The sequence below is a fragment of the Epargyreus clarus genome, unplaced genomic scaffold (genome assembly GCF_041222505.1).
Source record: "Epargyreus clarus isolate Ecla_fem2 unplaced genomic scaffold, WU_Ecla_fem_2.2 ptg000017l, whole genome shotgun sequence".
In the NCBI taxonomy this organism is placed as follows: Eukaryota; Metazoa; Arthropoda; class Insecta; order Lepidoptera; family Hesperiidae; genus Epargyreus; species Epargyreus clarus.
In genome coordinates, this window is record NW_027332225.1 from 10,164,872 (window position 1) to 10,189,866 (window position 24,995).

The window sequence follows — 24,995 nt, forward strand, 5'->3', positions numbered from 1 at the left end:
ATAGTAAAAAAATCGTAAATACATAGATCATAAAACATAAAATTTTCTAGTAGACTAATAATAGACCACCTATTAAATTGACTGTAGAAAGATTGTTTCGAAAGTATGATTTTAAGGTTACTTTTCTAATGATCTTCCATAATTCACAAAAAAACGCATCTTTAAGTATCAGATTTCACAACATGTTTGTAAAAAAAAATAAAAAAAAAGAATACAATAAACATAGAAGTACAAAGGTGGTGGAACCCATCGGATTTCGACTCCAAAGGCACCATCGCGAAGCCTATTTCTCCGCCATAAAAGCAGTGTTAAATACTGCTGAGTTCCGATATGAATAGTATGGAAAGTGACTTACTTATCCGTGGATTACTCCTCAGGGATAGCATCAGGGATGCATCAGTGGTCAACTTCAACTAGGTTTTTTATCTTACCTGAAGTAGATTACAGATGTCGATGGGCGGCAGTAGCCACTTACCATCGGGAATTTGCATACTTTTACTACTTACATATTATCAAAAGGAGTGGCCTATATTTATCTACTATTATACAATTTTCAATACTAACTCTTCCTTGTAGTAGTCTGAAAACAACCCAGCAGCCAAGAACTTCTTTCTTAACCGAGGATTTCTCTTAGACACTACGGGCTTTTCTCTGTTATCGACGCTGCTTGCCGGACTATCATCCCGAGAGGAGGCCACCCGCTTCTTACATATAATAGTTTTAGAGAGCACATCAATACTCTTTTCGAAATCAATTTCCTTCTCGTGCAGCGGCAGCGGATCGTTTTCATCGTGATCGAGGATTGTATCAGTGGAGGGCTCACGTGATTTTGACACAATTTTACGACATACAACAGTGTCTAGTGAGCTTTCGCGTGAACTAGAATTAACTTCTCGAACTTTCTTATTGGCCTGGAATGATCTAGATTTTCGTCTCACAGCCACGCTCACTGGTTTTGTTGCTTTCTCCACGACTACTATTTCGGGTGTGGGTTTCTTGTTATCTGTTTTCTTATTCTTTTTACCATCGTCGATTGCATTATCTGAACTTCTGGTAAGCCGTCTTTCACTCGGATATAGGACAGCTAAACTGGATTTCGGTCTTAGTCCAATTTTAGTTGAGCCTTTTTCAACGATTTTCCGTTTTGAAAATATTTCCTCTATTTCATGCGAAGGTGACATGGCCCTAGTTTTCCGTTTTAATCTTTCAAGGTTGTCCAATTGAGTGGCCGGTTTGCTATTTTTCAAATTGAGTAAACTTAATGGAATGCTATCCTCTGGATCATTGTTTGCGGAACTAGCTAATGAAGGAATACTGTCAGTCTCGCTTAGAACTTCCCATTTGTTCACATGATTCCTCAAATCTTTATCGGTTTTACTTGGTTTTAGTTGTAATGCTGGCGCCCTTAAAATTGACGCACCTTTCCTCTCCTTGTCATTGGCAGTCTTCTCAGCATTTGTTGAAACTTTATTTGCCGAAATTTCTTTACCTTGTAACTTTTCAAGGGCTACCACAGTTAATCGACCCTGTTTAGGACAATCTTCTTTATTTAATACAACTTTAAGCTCTTGTTTCCTGTTATTAATAGTCCGTTCTAAGAAGCTGCTCATAGCTTCTCCATCTTTTGGCACTCTTTCAAACGCAGAGTTATCATTATCCTCAGATGTTACGTGACTATCAGATAAATTGAGGTTCTGGCTGTTCTGTTCAATTTTCTTCTTCTTTCTCTTGATGCTGGGAAAACCAGTTCTGTTGATAGCTTTGCGCCTTCTGGTTTTCTTTTTGTTGACATCTGCTTTGTTATCTGAATCATTCGAGTCAACTTTTTTAGATGGTACACTTGTTTTCTTCGGTAGCTCAATAGCCAACTTTTCTGCCTGGATTTTGGGCACCAACACTTTAGTGGGTAATACTAGTTTGCTCTCCCTCAAGATGCTATTACATACTTTCTTTTTCTTCTTGTCATTTGCTTCTTCGTTCTCATTATTTAGATTTCGTTTCTGTTGCCGTAGGTTATGACCACTAGTTGTTTCTTGAATTTTATCTGATATGACAGCAGCTATTGATTCGCCTCTTTTAGGTCTGATTATGGGATCCGGTGTTTCAGAAATTAATGCTAACGGAATGTCAGATTCTGTGTCTATTCGTATCAGTAGAGAATTTTTGTCTGTTCCTTTAGATTTTGCTTTCAGTTTATTTGACTCGTTCAATATGTTACTCACGCATATCGATGACTTCGGTATTTGATCCTCTAAATCAATAGATGGTTCGAATATTCCCGTTGGCTTATCTACATTTACAACTATAGTCTGTTCGACGGTAGGTTCAGATACTTTTGATTTCTTCACATCTATTACTTTGCCTTTAGAGACTGGGGATTTTATAACTGTTGCTCTTGTGCTCATTTGCGTAGTCTCCTTTGTTTTATTTCTTTCTTCAGTTATTCTACTTGGACTATCTAAATTACTTTTCTCCTTTTCTAGAATTCTCGATTCTATTGACTTACGTATATTATTGTTTAATAAGGTGTCTAAAACTTTAGTAGCTGCACTGGGATTGATTTTTGAAACTAAATTACTTGTTAACCCTTCCAATCTATTCTTCTTTCGAGTCATTATTTCAGATTTTTGAGCTGGTGGTATAGAACTCTTATACAAAGAACGTGCAGACATACTCTTCAATGGATCGACTGTATTATTGTTATTTGTTACAGCTGTACTTTCGTTGGCCGACGAATCGGAGTTTACTTTTTCAGCCTCCTTTAAATCTTCCTTTGACTGTGTTTGATGTACGTCTTTATTATTACTTGCACTTACAGTCTTATCTTCCGATAACTTTTTTGATAACGATTGCACAACTTGATCTAAACTAGACGCAACCTTATCAGCTTCTAATCGATGTCGTTTCTTAGGCGTTACAATAGGTGCTGACTGTCTCATAGGCGATGATTTTGTTTCGGATCTGGGTGATGATATTCTGTGTGACTCTGATCTCGATGACTCTGGTTTGCCCTCATTAGACTTAGGTAGGCATTTTTCTAAATCATGTACCATTTTATGCATGGCTTTTAGTTTTTCAGATGTTTCATATATTTTCTTGGATAATTCAGAATGACCTGCAGCAGGTTTTTGTATGGATAAATCATCTTCGGTTGTGTTTATAGAAACTGACGCAGTTACCTTATGAACCTCAGAATGAACCTCGTTCTCTTTAATTGAAATATCTTCCGTCATGCTCCCGTTGACTTTAACACAATTCAAAGTTTTAGATTCTTGACTGTGTGGTGGAGTTGCATTCTTTGAGTTTTCAGCACCTTTCTTAGCCTTGTCAGGAATGGTTTTGCTTTTAGGGGATTCAGCGTTTTTTTGCATGTCTCCCATACAATTTGTCTCAGTGCACAGAAACTTATCAGGACTTACATTATTCTTTGAATTTTCATCAAACTCAGAAGTAACCAAACTTAAACTTAATGAATTACTCGTTGAGGAGTTGATATGATAATGTCTTTTCTTTAGTGGAAGTTTATGCTCATTTGTTTCTTTGCCACCTTTATTTTGAGATTCTGTCTGCAGCTTCTTATGCCTCCTTTTAGAGGTCGGTGTAACAATTTCTTGATTGTCTGACGTCTTCCGTTTCTTGGACATTCTTTTAACTACTTTTGTAGGGGCAGGTTCAGAAGGCACTTTATCTAACACTTTTTGTTGGGTTTGAGTAACATTTGAAATAAACTTAGGTGCTATTTGACAAAGCTTTATAAAACTTGTAATGAGATTGTCCATATCTTGAGAAAACTTCTGATCCACTGAATCAGCACTATTCCGATTTGTATAGGTATCTCGACACCTCGAAACTGACCTCGATCGGTGCCTCCTTTTACTCCTATGCCTGTGATGTTTACTTTCTTCTTTCTTTACGGTGATTCGAGACGGTCTCTCCGTTTTATTTAAATTAATTTTAGGTGGTGCTAAAACCACTGTTCTCCTGTGCTTCTTTATATGAAATGATGGTTTTATATGAGGTTTTTTGAAATTGAGAAAAACATTTCTCGATAATGATTTATTCGGAACATAACTATTCTTAGCTTGTTCAAAAATACTTGGAAGTGGCTTTGAAACATTTTCTTTTTTGGCACTAGAAGAGAAAGTTGTCCCAGATTTAGATTTCCGGCTTCTCGGTGACAATGTCCGTGGAAAATGTTTTAAAAAATCGTCCTTCTTCGCGCTTGATGACTTAGCAACCGTACAAATTGGTGATATTCCAAATTTATGACTAAAAACAGGTTTTAAAGCCGGTAAAGGACTTCCAATGTAACTGGCTTTTGTAGGCGATTTTGTTATTAATGTATTGTTGTTATTGTGACTGACTTTAAATATATTGTAAGTGGTAACGGGTCGCTGTAGCCCACTAAAAACAGGGCCAGGAGCGAACGGATCAGACGAATTAAGGCGCAAAATGTGTTTCTGATTCATCTTGGAGAATCCATAGTCATATTTGGAAGGCAATGGATATTTAGTGCACACACTTATGTATTTAGGACTAGCATTTGGTTTGCGTAGATAAGTCTCACATTCCGAATCACTTGAACTGTGTCCTAATGTTAAACTGCTAAATGTTTTATTTGTTAGCAATAATATCTCTTGATCTGATACAAAATGTTTTTGATTCTTATAATACGACCTGTCTCTCACTGATCTTGTTTTCTTAAATTTACGAGTTCGTCTTCTCGTGCTCCTTACACTGTAGTCTGTTTTATATCCTGATTTGTCGCTTTTGTAGCCAGATTGGCTTTTATAACCGGATCGATAACAATCACTTTTATATCCAGATCTGCAACCGTAGTCACTTTTATATCCTGACTCGATCAATCTACTACAACTCTTGTACGGTTTAAATTCGTGATCACTTTTGTATCCAGAAAGTATGTCTTTATATTTCGGATTAAGATCAATTTGCTTCCACGTCGGATCCAGAGGATCGTTTTCAGCTGCCTCATTTTCACTTTGATTATCCCGCCATACACTTGTGGAAGTTTTATTATTTCTTTTTGGCAAGTTAGCTAGCTTGCTATTGACTTCTTTTCTCTTCGCATAAACTCCGGACAAAACTGATCTGTTGGGTTGTAGCGACTCATCGTCAGTATCAGCAGAATCATATTGATTTTTATCTTTTAATGTTTTTGGCGCAGCCTTAGCATTTTTCGTTTTGGCTTGTGGTTTTCTACCTACTTTCTTCCTTGGAGGATATAATACCCTGTCAGTGGCATACAGCATCCTGTCCAATGCCGCAATATCTAATTTATGATCATTCTTTTTACCTTTCTCAAATTTGTTTTGTTCTTGTTTTAATGGAACAGGTGAAGGAGCTTCAGTTTTAATTTGCTTAATTTCATTTTCTATTCTCTTTTTCTGAAAATCACAATCACTTGAATCAGATCTGATATGAATTCTACTTCTGCTTTTTGATTTGGAACGCATATTTTTTCTTTCCATTGTATTATTTTCCTTTTGAACTGATCTTCTACTTAATCTATTATGAGTTTCATCTATTTCATGTCTTCGCATCGGCGAGTGGGTGGGTGAATTATGATTCGACAAAATACCCGAATCTGGTGATACATTGGGAGGATCATTATTATTGTGAAAGACATTTATCACATTAACCACAGATTTGTCTTCTTTATGAGATACAGCGCTGCCGTCAATCTTTCTCACTTTGCGAGGTCGCCCTCTTTTTCTTCTAGATTCTAATACTATATTATTTTTTATATCTTCTTGAGATTCAATCGAATGGGTACTGATCGTATCTAATTTTTGATGGTCCATTTGACTGATGGAATTTATATCAGTACCAGCCACAGTGATAGGCGAACTTTTCAACAAATCATTGGCACTACCTAATTCTGACCCTCCTGGAGTAATATCTAGACTCATAAAATCATTATTATCAACACAGTCTTCTAAACTGGGCGGGTTTGGGATGGAAATACTGACGGTATCTGATACTGATGAGATTTCTTCTAGTACCTTATTTATTTGCGAAAGTTCTTCTGTTTGCTGGCTGCTTAAATGTTGAGAACTATTTAAAAAGTTTGGAGTTATCGGTGCTATTTCAGGCAAACTATTGATCTGGCCCAGAACAGAATCGCTTATTGTGCCCACGCTGTCTATTGAATTACCATTTATTCCACAAGACAGGGATGAGGACGCGCCCGACGCAATGGGATTTGAGGGGGCACTACTACTCAATAGCTGTGTTTGTGCAACAAACTGCTGTAACAAGCTAGACGCGTAATGTGTTGTATTTTGGGACACGGATTCTGAATTTGAGCACTCGTTTTCTGATCCTGAAGAATCGGCAGTAGCTCTTTGAATTGCCGCCGTCACTAGCTGTGGAGTAAGCTCCATTTCACTGCTCGATCCATCTCCTGTAAAGATACAATTTATTTATTAATTCTACATATCTAATTTTTAGACTAATTATTCTTGAATTAATAATAATGTTCTGAGAGCTTACCATTGTCGACGATAGACTTATCATCATTGTCCGGCGACGTGTTATGAACAGCAAAGGTCGAGAAATTGGGCTGTTGCGCCGGCGCGCTCGATGTTTGTTCTGGAAATAGTTCCGCAAGGTCCGCATCGTCGATGACCTGAAGAATGTATTTTAGGTTTATTACGTCATGCTTGCTATCCCGAAAACGTTGATCAGTATCAGTTTTAATAAATTATTTTGTACACTATGTATGATTTTTTTTTAATATAGGAGTAGCAGACGAACATGCGGTCCACCTAATGGTAAATGGCTACTGCCGCCCATGGACATCTGTAATTAACCCCAGATAGGATTAGATATACCTGAAGGTAGGCCACAAAGGCGCCGCTAACCCGTAAGGACAAAGCTGGAGCGCCCCGAAAAAGTATGTCTCCCTTACCACACCCTTCAAACCAAAACACAGCAGCGTTTAACTCTGCTGTTATGAGGCAGAAAAAGGTGTGGCGGTGGTGCCGCCGGACTCAAACAACAATGGGGTCTACCTTCAAATATTCCTATATTTATATTCCTTCCAATAAAAACCATTGTTTGTCTATACCTGTAGTTGACAAGCAGCAGCGAGTGCAGCACTAGAATCTTCAGCGGATCCATGAACGGAGCCGCCAGCGGCTTCCGCACTGTCGGAGTCTGACGAGGACGAAGACGACGAGGACGAGGACGACGACGACGAGGACGTCGAAGATGATGTGCTGCTGCCACACGCGGCGCTTTCCGCCGCCGGCGATGTGAACTGTGCAACAAACAAACGAATTTATATTACTGAAAGGGCATTGGCCTTATAACCTACTTATTTATTATACGTACAATTTTATTGATAACAAATCTTATATGTATCGATGTACCTAATATGATTCTAAAGCAGCCAATATACATGTAACTAATATCGGAAAAAATATACAGAAAACTAAATACCAAATTAATGTCCAAATTATTTATTTTTAAAGGACTTAAAAAGACCTTCAAGGGACCTTTTAAAACGAGTAGGTAATACTTTGTATTTCACAAATAAAAAGTTCGTGGTATTAAGACGGTCTTTAACACATATATTTTATGTTCCATACTAAGGCATGAGAACAAAAAGCATTTAATTGAGCGAGAGGCAGGTACTATGCCCTCTTACAAACAACTCAATCTAACCAGCATCGGCAGCGGCGTGTCGCAAGCAAGTTCCTCATTGACCGCAATACCTGCACACCTTTACATTCGTAACTAACGCGCTTATTCAGATTCTAACATTACTATATAAAATTTTATGACAGCTCCTATATAAAGTAGGCCTCATTACTAGATGACCTATGCCTATTACGTCGTTTCTTACGTTATAGCGGTAATTAGAAGCTGTGACTTTAATATGACAAAAAATGCAATATTGCTCTTATTTTATATTTTATAACATTCAATTTGCTAACGAGAATGCAGTATACCTGCTGGTAAGTGATCACTGCCAAATAAAAACCTCTGCATCAAACTCCATCTAAAACAGGGGACCTGATGTCTTGAGGGACCCGATGTCTACAATAAATGCCTTGCAACTCCTGAGGACTAAGATAATCGCATCATAACATGTACTCAGCCGGCATCCACATCTTTGGATCGAAACTCAGAACAGCTGCATGCTAGAAGTGGGCGAGCGGTGGTATCGCTCTTTCTCTGTCAAACCTTCTAATATAATATTAACTTGAAAGATTTTGGAAAGACCTACATTCAACTTTTAATTTACTGACAAAAGCCGTCAAGCTATTTACAGGACACGATGTTTGTTTATTGAACACCGTTTTCGCAACATGCATTTTCTATAACGAACACACATTTCACGACTGTTAGAATGGTACAATGGAAACAAAGAACGTACTGAGAGTAGGTACAAGGCACGTTTCTGTTATTTGAATTGTCCATCACTGGCTTGTACCTATTTATCTTAACGCAAGTTGGTACCTATATTCTTATAATGTACTCGGTAAAACACGATGCGTTAGTGGATCAAGTACATTTACTGTTGAGTAAACAACCTCTCGCACCGATGTGGTAATAAGACGTATTTCATCAATTATGGTTAAAGATTTATCTCAATAAATCTCGTTATAATTCATCTATAAATTACGATATGTAAATTGGAGGATGTGACTCGTAATTACATATACAGTGTCCTTATAAGGTGAAGCGTCGAGTTAATGGAACAAGCTGGAACAAGCGCGTTGTTTTTCATATTTCGTTGATTTTTCCAAGGCTTTAATCAATAAGGCGGAAGGGCAAGCAACCCTCGCACTACAAGGGGTTGAGAAAGTGTAGCGTGGCCAGCAGCGTTATCAGGGCTCGCATATCAAGCGCCGCGGAAACTACCCCACTGTTAAACCACACGTATGTATTTTATATAGCTACACTAGCCATTTTTAACCTACTTTAAAACGGGACAACTTCGTTATGTAGGAAATGTTGGCTAAACATTCGTGTCATAATTGAAAAAATAAAGTTTCATTTATCAAACCTGTGAAAATATATCGAACATATTAAAGTAAGTTCGAAAAAAAGGTCGTGAAAACTAAATAGTCTCTGAGAAAAGGTACTCAAATTTGTTTTTTTCGTCCCCGAATTGTTTTTTGGCGACACCAAGAAGGAGAATACGAAAACGGGACAATCCCGTTCAAAATGAGTTTCATGGTCACGTAATATATAAACACGACGGTAAATTCGTTACGATAACTAAAAATGTACTAGCAAAACGTAAGGGTAACTTAAGTAGTACCAATCCAAAACGAAACGAAAGTTATTAAAAAACATTTCATTGTGTCGCTTTACATCAGATTAGAATTTAATTAGGCAACGACTTACTCATACCTATTCCCGCTTTCACTGTTAATTAGAGGGGCGAGAAAGGTTTCCGCGCATGAGTCACACGGCTGATCAAACTATACAGGTAACGCGATAAGTCAACACGTTACTGTCCTACTACTGGGCACACGTCTCCTCTTTAAATGACCGGGATTTTAGATCAGTCCACCAACGCTGGCCAAGTAAAATTCACACGACATTGAGAACTTTCCTTTTTGTAACGATGATTTCCTTCACCGCTTAAGCAAGTGATAATTAGTTTCTAATACGCACAAACTTCAAAAGTAAGTTGTACGTGCTTGTGATGCGAACCTCGGTGTACCGAAGCGCGGAAAGCCGAGTTTCTAACCACTAGACTATAACTACTTCTAATGCGACAAGCAATTCCGTCAACCAATCTCCAAAGTTATAAACAAGATAAAACAATAATTTCATATCATTGCATAACCAATCTTCACAGCGCGAACCACAACATTCCAGTTATTTTAGTCATTCTCGTCTAGAGCTTGAATAAACTAAGCTATGCGTGAAATAGATCTGACCGATATCCGAGCGATATTGTACGTCTGGCGAGCGGAATTAAATCATACAATACCACCACACGGACAAATATGAAATCTTAGTGCACTTGAATCGACAATAGGCTAACGGTGCCTGTGTGCCTTAGTCGGCGTCGACACGAATATCGTATTAACAACCTCGTGATCTACGGAGATTTATATCTGACAGACCGCTCCACACAACACTAATAATACGTACAGTGTGTGTTATGCCTGTTCATTATATTTATTAGTGAGTATTAGTTACTTTTTATTTTATTATCATAATACATATCACGTGTGCACTGTCTTTGCAGTGCTGTTTTTGAAATGCATGGTAGAAATGCATTTAAGAAACTGTTTCTTTTCGTTTAGAACGGGCAATTTTCGAAGTTGTCTCGTCAAAAATATGCTTTTTAAATGTTAAAAATGTTAAAAAATTCATTCTCGAGGAATGAATTATTTTAACTGTAAACAGCTTTCCCGTAGAGACCACAATCTTGTTCAATGTCTAGTCAAAAAACGGTTAACCTACTTTTAAAGATAAGCACTTCCAGACGTAAATTTAAACACCGGATTCTTTTGATTTCATGCCGGTAAACATATATAACAGAAATCACATTCATTTATAAAAGTAGATAAGTTTCGGAAAATCGATTTTATCGCTAAAATATTGCCTAATCCGAGCAATATCTCCACGTCCCGTGGTCTCTCGCACGATCTCACCATTAGAAAGTTTATAGTAATAGGCAGACCTTAGATTGCAAAATGAAAGCAATGAATAAAAGTTTACATTGGTATCTGGATCTGGAATAATGGTAAAGGGTGAATACCGTTTTAGGTAGGACAAATGCGATATACCTACGTGTCTGTTTGAATTGGTATACTTAATTGGTGTCAAAAAAGAATGAAATATAAAATCTTTCAAAATGGATTTTCATGGAAAGTCGTACAACCTTTACTGACCCACTTCTGGGCACGGGTCTGTTTTCAGATTAAGAAGGATTTAGGCTGCACTGAACAACGCCAAAATATGTATTGGTAGACATAACTTCACACACGTCATAATTTATTATTTTTTTATAGGCATGTAAATGTTTATTTAAATTCTAATAGGGAGAAAAATAATAGACATGATTGCCTGAGACTCGAACCTAGGACCTGAAGATTGAGAGGCCAAATTTGAAATCAATCTTCTATCTCTGCTTATTACCTAATGAGGTGCATTTACAACAAATATTAAATATTAACCAAAAAATAATAATTTCTAAACGTTTGCTCAATCAATACAAATTACACGTTCCCGGAGCAACATTCGTGACAAAGCGAAACAAACACAACTAAACAGTTGATTGCACGAGTCATCGACCCCGCGCCAAATGTCGAGAACAATACTTAATGGTACGCCTCAGAATGATCGTGTATCGAGGTTGATCTTAAATTGTATTATTACGAATAGACTACCGAAAGAGTAGAAAGAGTGATTTGAATGTAATGTTCTATGGCGCAACTTCACGATCTTGAATGTAACAGATGTGGGGATTTGGAGAAAAATCGAAGAAATGAGATTAGCGACAAGATACCTACATACAAAAGATAATATAAATTATTTCTAGTTCAGTTCGCACAAAACTGAAAAATCGGAGGTTGGGATGCTTGGCTCGACAAGGGGATTTGAACCCCAGATCCGCTCAGTTGAGGAGTCAATTAGAAGTTGCCATAACGGTCAAGGAAGGACGGAATCGTGAGGAAACCTAAGCGTCTGACAAATCTTTAAATTCGCAACTGGCCAGCGCGTTGTACTATGGCCTAAACCACTCTCCTCACTCTGAGAAGAGATACGTGCCATGGGACGTAGTAATAGGTTGAAGACGTTTACCAGAAATATTCAGGCTTCCTGCGTGAAAACCTTCACTAGTTTTGCATAATGCATATAGCAAAGTATCTAATAACTATACACCGCAATATTTTGAGTTAATGATTGATTAAATATGATAAAGGTAATAGCAGACAGAACCGAATGCAAATGCTCGTGCATAGTAAAATCGTGACCAAACATAGCGCCGTCATTCGAACCAAGGAAAATACATCGCTGAACTAATTTTAATCAAGATTTGCATTCTATAGAAATTCAAACAGAATCTATACAAAATCCAGGAAATGGGAACTTGCGTCGGTGAGTCGTTGATGAGAATAGTTACACAGCTAACAGCTAATTGCAAACATAAAACCTGAATGTGCCATAAACATTAACACTAACGATAACAAAGATAGGAAACTGCCGCAGTTACATAGGCATTTGCCAATTGTCGGTTGGCGGATAGGCCGTGAACTTGACTTTGACAGACAATCGAGCGCCGGAGGCGGCGGTATCAGATCACTGCGCGGAAGGGCAAGAGAAAGGCCGTCTCGGAATGTATTTATACATGCACACGAGCTTTGTTTGTACGATAAACACGGCGAACTGATACTATTTTATTGCCGACCAGCTTCCCGCTGAGCAGGAATGACCTAATGAAATTCAAGTTCGTATTGGGTGTCCGAGGTCCAAATCCCCAGAACCGATTTATCGACGTCACGTAACATTGAAGAATCAGTATTGCATATGCCTACTGATTAATATCTTATCACTAGCTATAATGATGAAGCAAATATTCGCGAGGAAACTGAATTATCTGAGAGATCAATAAGCTATAAAAGGTATGTCAAGAATGGCAAAATACACTTTTCGAGAGATTTGTTGTGCGCCGTAAGACAATAATGGCAATGATGACCTTAATTAAATATTTCATTAAACATCAGGATAAAAAAGTTATCACACCCTTTTCTTTGTGTGAAAAAGTCGCCAATGTTTTAAAACAACCGTTTCTAAGATTAGTCCTAACAAGAACATATCAAAAATACCAATATAAACTTGATCTTGTATCTTGTTATTGTGTTACTCGTACCTTAGATTAGATGGGACCCGTTCGGAATTCATAAACAGATACATAAATTTTATTTATTTTTACATTAATATTGATAGGTATTTGTTGATATGTTACTTGTAACCGTCGACCCTGCCTGTTTTTATTACAATTACGCATCCTTGATAATATTTATACAATGTACATCATATAATATACCTAGATACAAGAACATGCTATGAATTGATAATTCATAAATAATATTAATTTTAAGAAGATAAAAATCAAAAATTCCACGATAGTTTTAATAGCCACTTTATAATTCATTCGAGATCGTATCGTGTTTGATATAACTAATATAAGTAGAATTGAGTACCGACTGAGACATCGGCTTCGTCATTTCAATTAACTCGGGTGTGCAATAACTGTTCCTCAATTGTATACAATTACGAAGAGTGTATAAGTAGGTAAGTATCGCCACGTAAATAGTTGCGGAACAAAGACAGTAGTACGTTCAATAGAGTAGAACTGTAATTTGTTGGAGATCGGTGAGCGATGGTTTCATAACGTTTCTCCTAGAGCCAGCGCCGACGGACCACGCCCCGAGACACTGTCAGTACTGTCGCTTTGCACCGAAATGATCAATCAACACCAACTCGTCAACAGATTTTCCTCCTTACCCGCGAGCGCAAAAAGATCTTAATCCGGCACCATAATCGCCCGTAGCGGCTTTTCTGCAAGATTGATACCACGAGGCCGAACACTCACATAATTGGTAACGATTATTAAGAGAATTTATATTCGATAAGTTGACAGGCCGTAGCTCGAGTTAAACTCAATTTAAACCGCGGCTGAATTTTAAGCGACGTATTTACATAGCTGTTATATACGAACAAATAGTTCAAAGTGCCGGAAATCTGAATGATTTAGCGACAACTTCGCTCGCGATTGTTACAAAACCTCCTTTGTGGAGCATAACAATCCAGAAATCGAAAATCGATGTAGAGAAATGAAATATTTCGAGTATATAAATTTACCATACATTTCTTCGTAACAATTACCGAGTAAAATATCTGATAAGCTTTTATGTCTAGATACGAGTGGGTACCTCTCGACTTTAATGAACCAACCTTATTATTATTGTTAACAAGGTAGGTATAAAAAGTGTAGAGCATAATTCTAAGAATTTCTTGTGGAGCAATACAAAGTTCTGGATTAAGAACATTATTCTAGGTAGGATTATAAGCAGCGCTAAGTGTTTTTCTGCCTTATCGAGATGCATATAATCGGTTTACATATACGGCGAGCAGTCAGCATCAGCGGTCGAGTATCGATGGCGAGCGCCGTTAATAGGCGTTTCGCGCCCATTTATTTTCAGTTTTAGTTTTTGTCCTCACACTTGCTAGCACCTACGCAACATCTAAAAGATAGGGTTGGTGATAATTGATTGTGATATACAAAAAACAGTAGCCAAAAAATACCATCAATGATTTCTACTCAGATGATTTTTATAAAACTAATTACAAATATTAAACGTTTAAAACAAGTACAAAAGAGTCACTAACGAGTTAATAGGTAAATAAAAATTACTTCTAAACGCTTTTTTTGTATTTTTTTTTTCAGGATACTTTTGACAAAATACAAAACATGCTTTATCATGTTGACAAAAATATTCATAAAATGATACATTAAGCCATACACAAACACATAGATAAATTAAGTCTTTCCTCGTAACAAATCTGTTAATTAAATTAGACGCACAAAAAACGGATCATTCGTAAAATAAAGCCAAGTATCTCCATTAAACAACTTTTTGCGTTCGCAGACTTGAGGCGAGTTTCACAAGATTTACAACAGACCGCCGGCCATAGTTTCCTTGTTAATTCAACGCCTGTATCCAGGGCCAGATTTGAAGGTCGAGAGACCCTGGAACAAGGTAAGTGCGGGAGCCCCTAATTATTTTCCCAATATAACGGAATTAATTTTTTCCATGAAGTTTTTCAAAAATGTATTGTATTCAAAATTCAACAAATAAAATTGTTTCAACAAAATAGTGTTGAAATTATTTAAGCGCAATTATAGTAAAAATGACAATAAATACTACGAAAATAAATTAAAAGTTGACAGACGTGTCCAAATTTGAATATACTTTTCGCTATTGTAGCGACCGTACAATATAGAAAAAAAACTTTTCAATTCCATTCTATCGTATTGTGGAGGCCGTAACTCCGCCAGCCCTCCCCCAAATCCGGCCCTGACCCCATCGGGCAGCAATGCTACGGCAATGGTCAAAACGTTAATTGACAGCCCTGAACGGAATGCTATCCGGTGGCGGTTGATTGTACTCATCAAGGATTTCTGCACTCAAGGACGATGGCGGCTAGACGATCGCTGTCGAACGCCTCTTATTATTTCTCCACAGACACATCTCGTTTTTGTTTCCACTCATTTATATTCACGATTCATATCGACGGTTAATCTCTATAAATCGTTTTTTCCACGAGCGTCAAGCGGCTAACATTCGACGAAACTACCGAGCATAACATCCTCTTTAGTAAAAATATTAGTTAATATATAGTTATACATACCTAACGTTATATTTTACTTGAGTACTCGTGAGCTTAAATTACTGTTATAATTTATCCAGAACACCTTTCAATACGTACAAGAGCAACTCTTATCAATTGTTGTTGAAAAGTATAATGCCATTATGGGCAACGAAAGATGTAAATGATCCCATTTATCTCATTAATATTATACACTAAAATTAAATGTATAGTAAGCAACAATTAGTTATTACTCGTATGTACAAATTATGCGCACATGTTTCATTTTATGGAGATACAAATTTAATTTATCTTAAGTCCCGATTAGGGCTGGCATACTCGATATTAATAAGTCAAGGTTCCTACGAAGTTGGTAAGCACATGTACAATAATGGAGGCACTGTTTCCGACCAGCACCGTCTCAGTTCGTCAAATAGTTTATTTAAATCTGTTTTTGTGGCGGGAGAACTAACAAAAACGATTAGCTATGTTGATCTATGAGGTTCACTCACCTCGTTATTTCGAATGTGCGAACCTCATTGTCTGCTACGATTTTTTGTGGCATATGGCTCGTTCATGGCAATTTGGGCAACCTATAAATTATTACAAGCGGTATTATTATTGTCTTAAGATAATCCACACATACATCGATGTACCATATACATATAATGAACATAATATCATTCCACGAACAATGTGGTACGTTTGACAAAGCATCAGACGATTCAAGGGTATATGCAAATATACATCACGCCAACAAAGCGCAATGAAGGCAGGCCAAAAAATAAAATATCTCGACACGACAAAAGGTCCACCAGAGCCATCATACGTAACGCGACGGACAAGATATCCAGTTTTTTGTATCTTTATATATTTACATTTACGATGCTTGTTTTTTACGATTCCACCGGCTGCGACATCGGACATGCCAATCAATAATGAGACAATTGAAAATATTAATTATTACAAATTGCAAATGTCTGACTAATTGAGCTTACGTGCTAGGTACATGAGTATAAATTAAATGGAGCAGCACTAGCATATGAACGTCTGACTATATTATTTTTTTAAAATCTGATGTATGAAATCTGACTTCATTTTTATTACAACATTTTTTAAATATGTTGAAGGTGGTAGAACTCTTCACGGGTCAACTAAGGAGACATCACCGACACACCTATTTCTTGCAACATCGCTGTTAAGAGCTGCTCGTTTTAGTTTGAAGAGTGTGGTAAGGAAGATACTTATAGAGAGTTCCAACTAAGTCCTATCTGGGATCAATTACACATATACATGGGCGGCAGTGGCCACTTACCCTCAGGTCGAATGCATGCTTAATGCTTATTTGCTACTTGTACCTACGTTAAAAAACAGTAGAACCAAACAGATTTTTTTTACACACTCATTGAAATAGCTGACACGTTTATAGCTTTCAACGGTTAACGCGAAGTTTACGCCGGTGTATAATTTATAACCGTCCATCTGCTTGCATCGAATGCGTATTTCGTGTTTAAATCCGGGAACATGAATGTTTGCAATGTTACCTATAGTAAACAATATGGGAACGGTATTGCGTTGTAGCAATAAACACATTTTTTAATCGACATTGAAACAACTGCACGGTAATAGGAATAATGATATTTTTGCATATTAGTATCGAATAAGCTTACAGTCTGATGATAAGTGGCAACTGCCGATCAAGAATCAGACATGTATAATCAACCCCATATAGGATTAAATTCCTACTCAATTACTTAGGTCGGACACAGGTGCATTGTTTCGCCTGAGGGCTAAGATGGTACGTCTCGTATAAATGCCTCTACCTTATCGCTATCACACACTTCAAACCTGAACCACCTGAACTAAGCAGTCTTTAGTGGAACAACGAAAACATCTATCATCTTTTGAACTATTACAATGCAAAACGTTTATAAATATGAAAGTTATTCTTATTACCTATTAGCAATTATTAAAATTTACATGTTCTTGAACTCAATAATGTTGAAAATTTAACATGTAACCTCGTCATTTTCACAGACTTAAATAAATATATTTAGTTTCTTTTGAAATATTTGCGTTGCTAAAAATAATACCTACTCACGCAAAAAAAAACACAGACTTGACAATATAGCCAATATTTCAATCAACAAGTTTAAAACATTTTACATGTAGTAAGGATAAATTGATCTCATGTAAATTTACATCGATAAACATCGCCACCATCCCGCTCTTGAAGAGCATTATAACTTTATAGTAGGTACTTACATTGTAAGCTTTAGCTGCAAAAATAAGATTTATATCCAGATAAGAGCTAACTGATTTCTTTATATAGGTAGTTACTACCAATATACTATATAGATACTCATGGGAATTCATATTATATAGGAGAATAGGGGGTTAATGGTACCGGACCCTGAGACGACGAACGACAACTTCCTCAATCAGAAGGACCTTTTTTTGCCGGACAGATTTAAGAAGATATTTATTCCTGACCCTCTTTAGCATATCACGGATACATTTTCAGAAACTAGCCGACCTTTTTTTCGTCGTCAGCCATTACGCCACTAATTTTGAACCCACCATGAGACATACTTTTCCGAGGCGTTCCAGCGTAATCCTCAGGGGTATCGGCGCATCTGTAGCCGACCTCAGGTAAGAACATCTAGTCCTATCTGGGGTTGATTACAGATGTCCATGGGTGACAGTAGCCGCTTACCATTAAGTGGACTGCATGTTCACCTGTTACTCCTATATTATAAAATAAAACCCCACGACAAATGCTACGAAAAACAAAATCTACGATTCAACATGCAACCATACAAGTGCAAAATACCTACATGCTACAATGAAAACGGCATGATATCCATACAAAACCATACAAAAATAAAAACAAACGCGTTGCAAACACGATGTAGTATTAACATGTGGTTTATACGAACTAAGCATGTACGACGGAGTGCAAACTGCATGTCACGTCGAAAACCGCAAGATTAATGCAATGCGAAACGCGGGCGTGAGGCACTCCCGTCACAATAGCTCGGCTACGACGCTCCTCACATAATATCTCGTTGGTGTTGACAAATATGACAACGCCCAAAGAAATTATTAAGTTTTAATGTGTTTAGAGATGTTTTATGCTGATTTTCTTTTAAAATTCCTTTCAAACTGCGCATATCCATGTTCTATTGTTTATTTTTCATCATCCCTACACAAATGAATATAAAATAAATATAAAACAATAATACTGAACTCAAAAAGGATAAAAAGTTGTATTATTAAAACCAGCACGTCCAAATATTGTTCCTTCGACCAAAAATACAATAAAACAAAATATTGAATATTACGGTCACCTAATAAAAAGCTACGAATATCATCAAGCTAACAAGGCTTCTAAATAATCTTTAGATAAAACCGCCAATAAAAAACGTTAAACCCATATAAGAGTAATTACGCTATCTATAATCTCGAAACCGGAATAACGTTCGATCGGTGGAATCGAGCGAATTATCGAGAGCACACATACTAAACGCACGTGGAGCTTCATCTATCGATATTGTAAACGTTTGTATCAAATTGAGGCATTCATAATCATATTTCGTAGGCAGTGATAGCCTACTGGTTAAAACTCAATCGCGAGCTTTCAGGTTCGGATCTCTGATACCTCTGATTTTCTAGTTATGTGCGATTAAAAGTTAATTATCACTTGCAACACTGCAAAGGCGACAACGCGAGGAACACTATACGCCCGAAAGTATTTTGGAAAATTAAAAAAAAGTTCTCAAAGATGTGTGAAGTTTATCAGCGTGGTAGGGTATGGCCAAAATCCGTCATTTTTAGTGGAGACCCGTGCCCAGCATTGGAACAGTATTGGGTTGATATTTCACGTCCTTCCGTATAAACTATGTAGCAAGTACTTTATTTGCAAAATTGCAACACATTGTAATCTATCGGATAAGTGCTTTAAAACTTAACGTAGACTTTTACTGGCATTAAAACTTTTATCGTATTATCTTTATATGAAGACCGAGATCCATAACTAATATAGAACTAGGTATCTAAAAACAGAAAGTATTCTGCTGTTTTACGTCCTAATTGATGCGGTATAAACACTTAGGATCATAAAATATATTCTATACAGTAATTACAAATTACAAACACATTGCCGGCCAGTACATCGTTTATATTTCACCATGCCCCTATACGAGCCGTAGAACAAACTGGAAGAAAGAAAAAAAAACGTTCCTAACTGTGCATGTACCTAGTCACAGCGAGTATCAGGCGGCTAATTGAACCAACTACTCCGACTTGTTATTGATTCACTTCTCACGCGAACACATGCTAATTATATCCAATTAAAACGCATCTCGATCGTTCATAGAGGCCGATGTCTGGGCGTCAAAGCGTCAGTATTTTGACGTAAACGAGTAATCGTACAAAAGACGTCGGAAATACGGTGCTGGTAAAACATTATGTGCACATGCGTACGATATGTAATGATATTGATAACACTTTAGGAGAATCTAATAAAAATAATATACAGATGAGCAATCAGATATCAAACGTTTTTTGTGCGAAATACCATATTCATTCTTTGTGTTTTTATCATTCATAGTTATGTATAGAAAATATAATATTTTTTTATTCATATCATTTACGTTATTTTTTAATCCGAAAAATGTTATTAAGATGATATGATCGACAAGTTACACGTTCGCCATATGCAGATTGTATTCATCATTAGCGATTCAAAATTATTCAATGCTGTATTGATTTGTTTTGATTATTTTGTTATACCTTTCAAAAGCTCCATTGGAATCCGCACAAAACATCTTGTTGATTTAATAATCAGCATCGTCACCGTCAAATCCCAGAGCTCGACCCGAAACCGTCGAATGCGAGATAATGTAGGAAGTAAGCCGAACCTTTTTTTAATTGTGTTTATCTTGACATACATATAATGTATGCATATATGAGCATTTCACACTTATAAATAATATAGAGTACCTAATGTTTTTGTTTAGTAACTGTCATGTGCTTTGCCAGAAATTCTATATAATCTATATAAACCTTGAAACATCCGAATTCTCGAAAATATTGTATAATATTTTCCCGCCAAGACGAAATAATAGCAGTGAATGGATTTGTTTCAAACCCAAAAATATTAAGAATTCATTGCGTAAAAACTAAAAACCAGTCTTACAAGCGGGCGAAGAAATTATGTCCGTTAAAACATTCAGCGACAACGCTTCCACACATACATAATTATAAACAATATTCGCGACATCATTCACATCATTTTCGGAAACCGGCTCGCAGACATCCAAGTCGTCAAACATTCGTGAGATGTGACGTCACTCGGACGCTTTGTCACGTTGTGAGTACAAGTGGCGCGGGGACGACGAAACAAAAACAACACGATATTATTTGCGAACTTCATCGGACTCAATTCTGAAGGCTGGAAAAGAATCAAAACGAGCATAACAGTGCATAAATTAAAATAACATCGACCATTAATTTAATCTATAGAATGAAACCCATGTACCTAATCGTCCGCGAAGAACGTGTTCAGGCATGTGTTCATTGTTTTTTGTTTCTAACTGACAATATACGGTCACTAGATATGGAAACTCCAGCAATGAAATCAAGATATATTCCAGAATTAAAATCTTCCGTAAAAGGAAATCATTCACTCTATTTCCTTTACAGAGAAGCAGTAATATGACCCAATAATTAAACTCCAAATGAAATTTTGCTACAGAACTACCTCCATAACAACTTATATCCGAAATACCTAAAGATGCAGGTAAATACATCGATAGTCTCGTTAATGAGGACCCATTAGGTACCTACAGTCCCACTGCTATCTCAGAATGAGAAGCATAAGGCTATGGCTAATTTGTTTATAATAAACAACAACGAAGATTACAATAGACGTATGTACAATTGAGATGACGTAAAACTAATTATTATTAAATCCAAACAAGTGTACTGGTGACATATTTAACGTCATCGTCTTTGTGGTCATAATATTCGAATTAACCGATACAAATCGATCAGATAACGAAAAACACTGATGAAAGATCCTTTGAATAATTTAATTATACTCTAATATTACTATTATATGTATAAGTTTGCTACACCTAATTCTGCCTAAAAAAAAGCAGCTGTTGAACGTGTGTTAAGCCTAATTCTGTCTAAGAACAACGGTGTCAGCAGTGCTGTATTCGGGCTTCAAGAGTATGGTAGGTTACGAGTATTTTCGTAAATTTAGTTCGCATCTTATTAATGTCAATAATATAATAATCAAGTTATATTTAAAAAATAAATAATATTGAACCTTATTAAAATTTGCGTTACAATTTAATGTACTTTTACAAAAAAAATCTACATTTTAATATCTTGTGAGTAGAACAAAAATCTGGGCACTTTGAAAATAATATCCCCTACAATAGAATAAAATCGGTCCGAAAAGAAAAGAGATACATAAAATATAGTTCAAAAAACTAAAAAACACGCTTTTATGATAAAATCAACTAAAAAGTAGAAAATAACAGTAAATAGTATAATTGTGAAAAAAGCGTAGGGTGCTCCATTTATCAGGTTCGAAAAGCGCTTGTTACTTACATACATACCTACATACATACATACAACCCAAGCTAATAAATGCGTGTTAAAAATATCACAAATGAGCTACAATTGATTCGAAAGCAATAAATAAAACGCATTGTTTGTTCTTTCCACGGGAGTCGGTCGTTCCGGGCTGAGGAGAAGGCGAGCCGCGCCGGCGCCGCGCGGTCCGTGACTCAGAATTAGGCGAACCATTACCATACCTGCGATCACTATCTACTAGGCATGCTCCGATATAACATTTCGAAATGATAAACCGCTTTCGTTCACATATCGATAGTATCGATACGCCAAACGTTACAACAAAACCAACGAATCAACAAACGTACGAAACCAAATGAAGAAAAGAAAAATGAAACCATTTAAAATCTTATATCCATTATGTCTTCATTTGACTTTCAAAACTTACTGTAAAAAGAAAAAAAGCAAATGAAAATAAATATGTGTATTTCTGGAGTGCGTTTGCCATCATTTTCAACTGAAACTACTAAGTAAATATCCGTAACAAATCCATATCAGTTATAAACACAACAGTTTTTCATATCGATATGAAACCCAAATATCGATATCGTAGCCGTTTTCAAATTAAACTGATAACGAACATATCCACGATCTACATTATACAGATCCCAACCGTACCTAATTAAGGCGTTCACATTTAGGGTGCGAAATGAACGGAAAACCTCACGTGTAACAACAAACGAACCGATGCATTTAATAAAGTCGTGCATTAGGTAGCTCGTTACGCTCCGGTGTTTACTCAGAAACGTTATCAATCCCTACCATAAGTAATTCGTGTTTATTAAAATTCACATTGAAATTTTAATTAATTATACACAGAATTACGTGAATGCTTTTTATAGTTGCAACGTCTTTTATTTTATTTACATCTTCTATATGCTTCTTGAGTCTTGACGAATGCTATGATTTTATTATTCTCATATACATATTTAGCACAATTTAAAATTCTAAACTAACATAACATTTATAATACAGTATGTAATATTTCTATGAGGAATGTTATCCATGAAGAAATATTTAATTATGTTCTCGGTAGCAGCATTCACCGATGACAAGATAGCAGGCCGCGGCTTCCTTATCCGTTACGCGATATAATTAGCCTAGGAGCGATGTCTAATTTAAATAAAGTACAAGCTGATAAGTCCCGACATGCTGGTATGCCAAGACGAAATAACTGACATCCTTGGGAAAGATCTAATCGCTCATTACCAGAGTGATTCATATTAAATCAAAAGCAATTTCACTGTACTTCCCCGTGTATAATGAAGAACTAATGATCTATTCAATGGGAAATATAGACTCGATTAAAGATGTATCTAAATGCAAACCGGTATACGCGGCGATACCGCCATTAATATCTGTTGTAGCATTTACGTTGGAATTCTCTAGAAATTCTCCCGGGTTCCCGCGAAGTTCAGATCGTGACTTCGCGTCGCGTTCGGCGCAATTTGCTTAGCCATACAGTGCCGGTGCGCGCGGCTCTAATCATGTGTAAAATATTGCAGTACCTCGTCACACCAACACGAAATAAAGACGGCACGTCAAAAGTCACAGAGTCGCTCGAGATTAATTGACGGCGATACTCAGTGCACGATGGAGACCTTATTCGACTTCGAAGATCGTCGAATCCGTTTATTGGCTTACAAATGGGGATATTGAAATTAATGGGCTAATTGGCGCAAAAAGGGCACTTCGCAATATAAATAATCGACGGCCATAAATAACAATCGACACAAAAAGGCCGGTTAAATAATCGTCCACACAATTCCCACAAACGCGTGGAGAATCGGGAGATCAAGTTGAACGCGTGACCTCGAGTCGGCGAGTAACAAGACGGGTGTTAGTACAAGAGACGACAGCGGAGGGCCGAGGGCCCATTAGAACAATAGTAGCGCGCAGAAGCGTGCGATCATAAAGTTACACCTACAATCAACGTGAAGCCATACGAATGCCTGACCTGCCCCAACATAGCGTGCCGGGATTATTCAAACCTCGGATTGTGGGCTTTCACACGTTACCTGTCTTTTTTTCTTGTTCTAAAATTAACCACACTAACCTTTTACAATACATGTACATTATTGCCACAATGTCTACTGTCCTAAGTACAAACATAAACTACATATAATCACTGTATCGGTACAATTTCTGAATAGATCAAAGACAAAAATTACTTTTGGGGTATACATTACATTCTTATTTAAATTCGAAATTGAATTAAAAAAAGTATCTCAGCGCATGTTGAGTGTATGCAAATTGTTATTTAGGGCCACAATAAAGGCCTTTATAGTTATGCGGCTTTGTTCATGGTGTGGAAAGGGAAGGACGTAAGGTGTTCCCACGCAGAGGCGGCACCAGCGCGGATACGCCGGTTCCGATCGTCGCCTGCACTAATTGAATAGATGTTGTTACCACCAAGGTCAGTACGCGGCAATATGGTCACCTATTTGGTGATCTCAACGTTTAACGGTGTAATCCATTGTTCGTTGAAGACGCAACGGTGTATGACAATGAAGCCATATAGGTTACAGGTCACAAAGTGTGTAACCTAGAGATTCCTATTAATATTGACACGTCTTTTAGGTTTGTTGATTAAAATTGATCTAGAGACAAAAAAAAATAACTTTCCAAAATTCAAAACCTGTACTTGAAATCCCAAACGACAGAGATTGTCGTAAAATATTGTTAGGAACCATTCGGATTAATCCAACTTTTCAATTGAAAAATCCTCTAAAATCTGTCCAACTTTTAGTTGCTTCGAACTCTAACAATCCTTTTTTGCACCGGAGTTAATTAAAATGTTGCTTGATAGACCCGGTTACGATTCGTTATCACACGTAATCCAAACAGAATTTACAGCAAAGCTCTACAAACACTAGTTACGAGAGAACGCAATTTACGTCCAGTCCATTACATATCAAACAGCTATTACAGACAAACAGATTCAGTCCCTAATGATAAGTGACAAGGCAGAAGCG

The 24,995-nt window shown here is 36.9% G+C and overlaps 1 protein-coding gene across 2 annotated transcripts in view; it reads right to left on the bottom strand.

Moving 5' to 3' along the window:
• ash1 (histone-lysine N-methyltransferase ash1) overlaps positions 1–24,995 on the bottom strand; it is a 57,680-nt gene that overhangs the window by 13,317 nt on the left and 19,368 nt on the right. For both annotated transcript variants that reach the window (XM_073082160.1, XM_073082159.1), the window contains 3 exons: positions 7,091–7,282; positions 6,514–6,649; positions 565–6,424 (listed from right to left, as the gene is read on the bottom strand). In XM_073082160.1, coding sequence (XP_072938261.1) covers positions 565–6,424; positions 6,514–6,649; positions 7,091–7,282 — 6,188 coding nt within the window. The remainder of the gene's footprint in view (positions 1–564; positions 6,425–6,513; positions 6,650–7,090; positions 7,283–24,995) is intronic.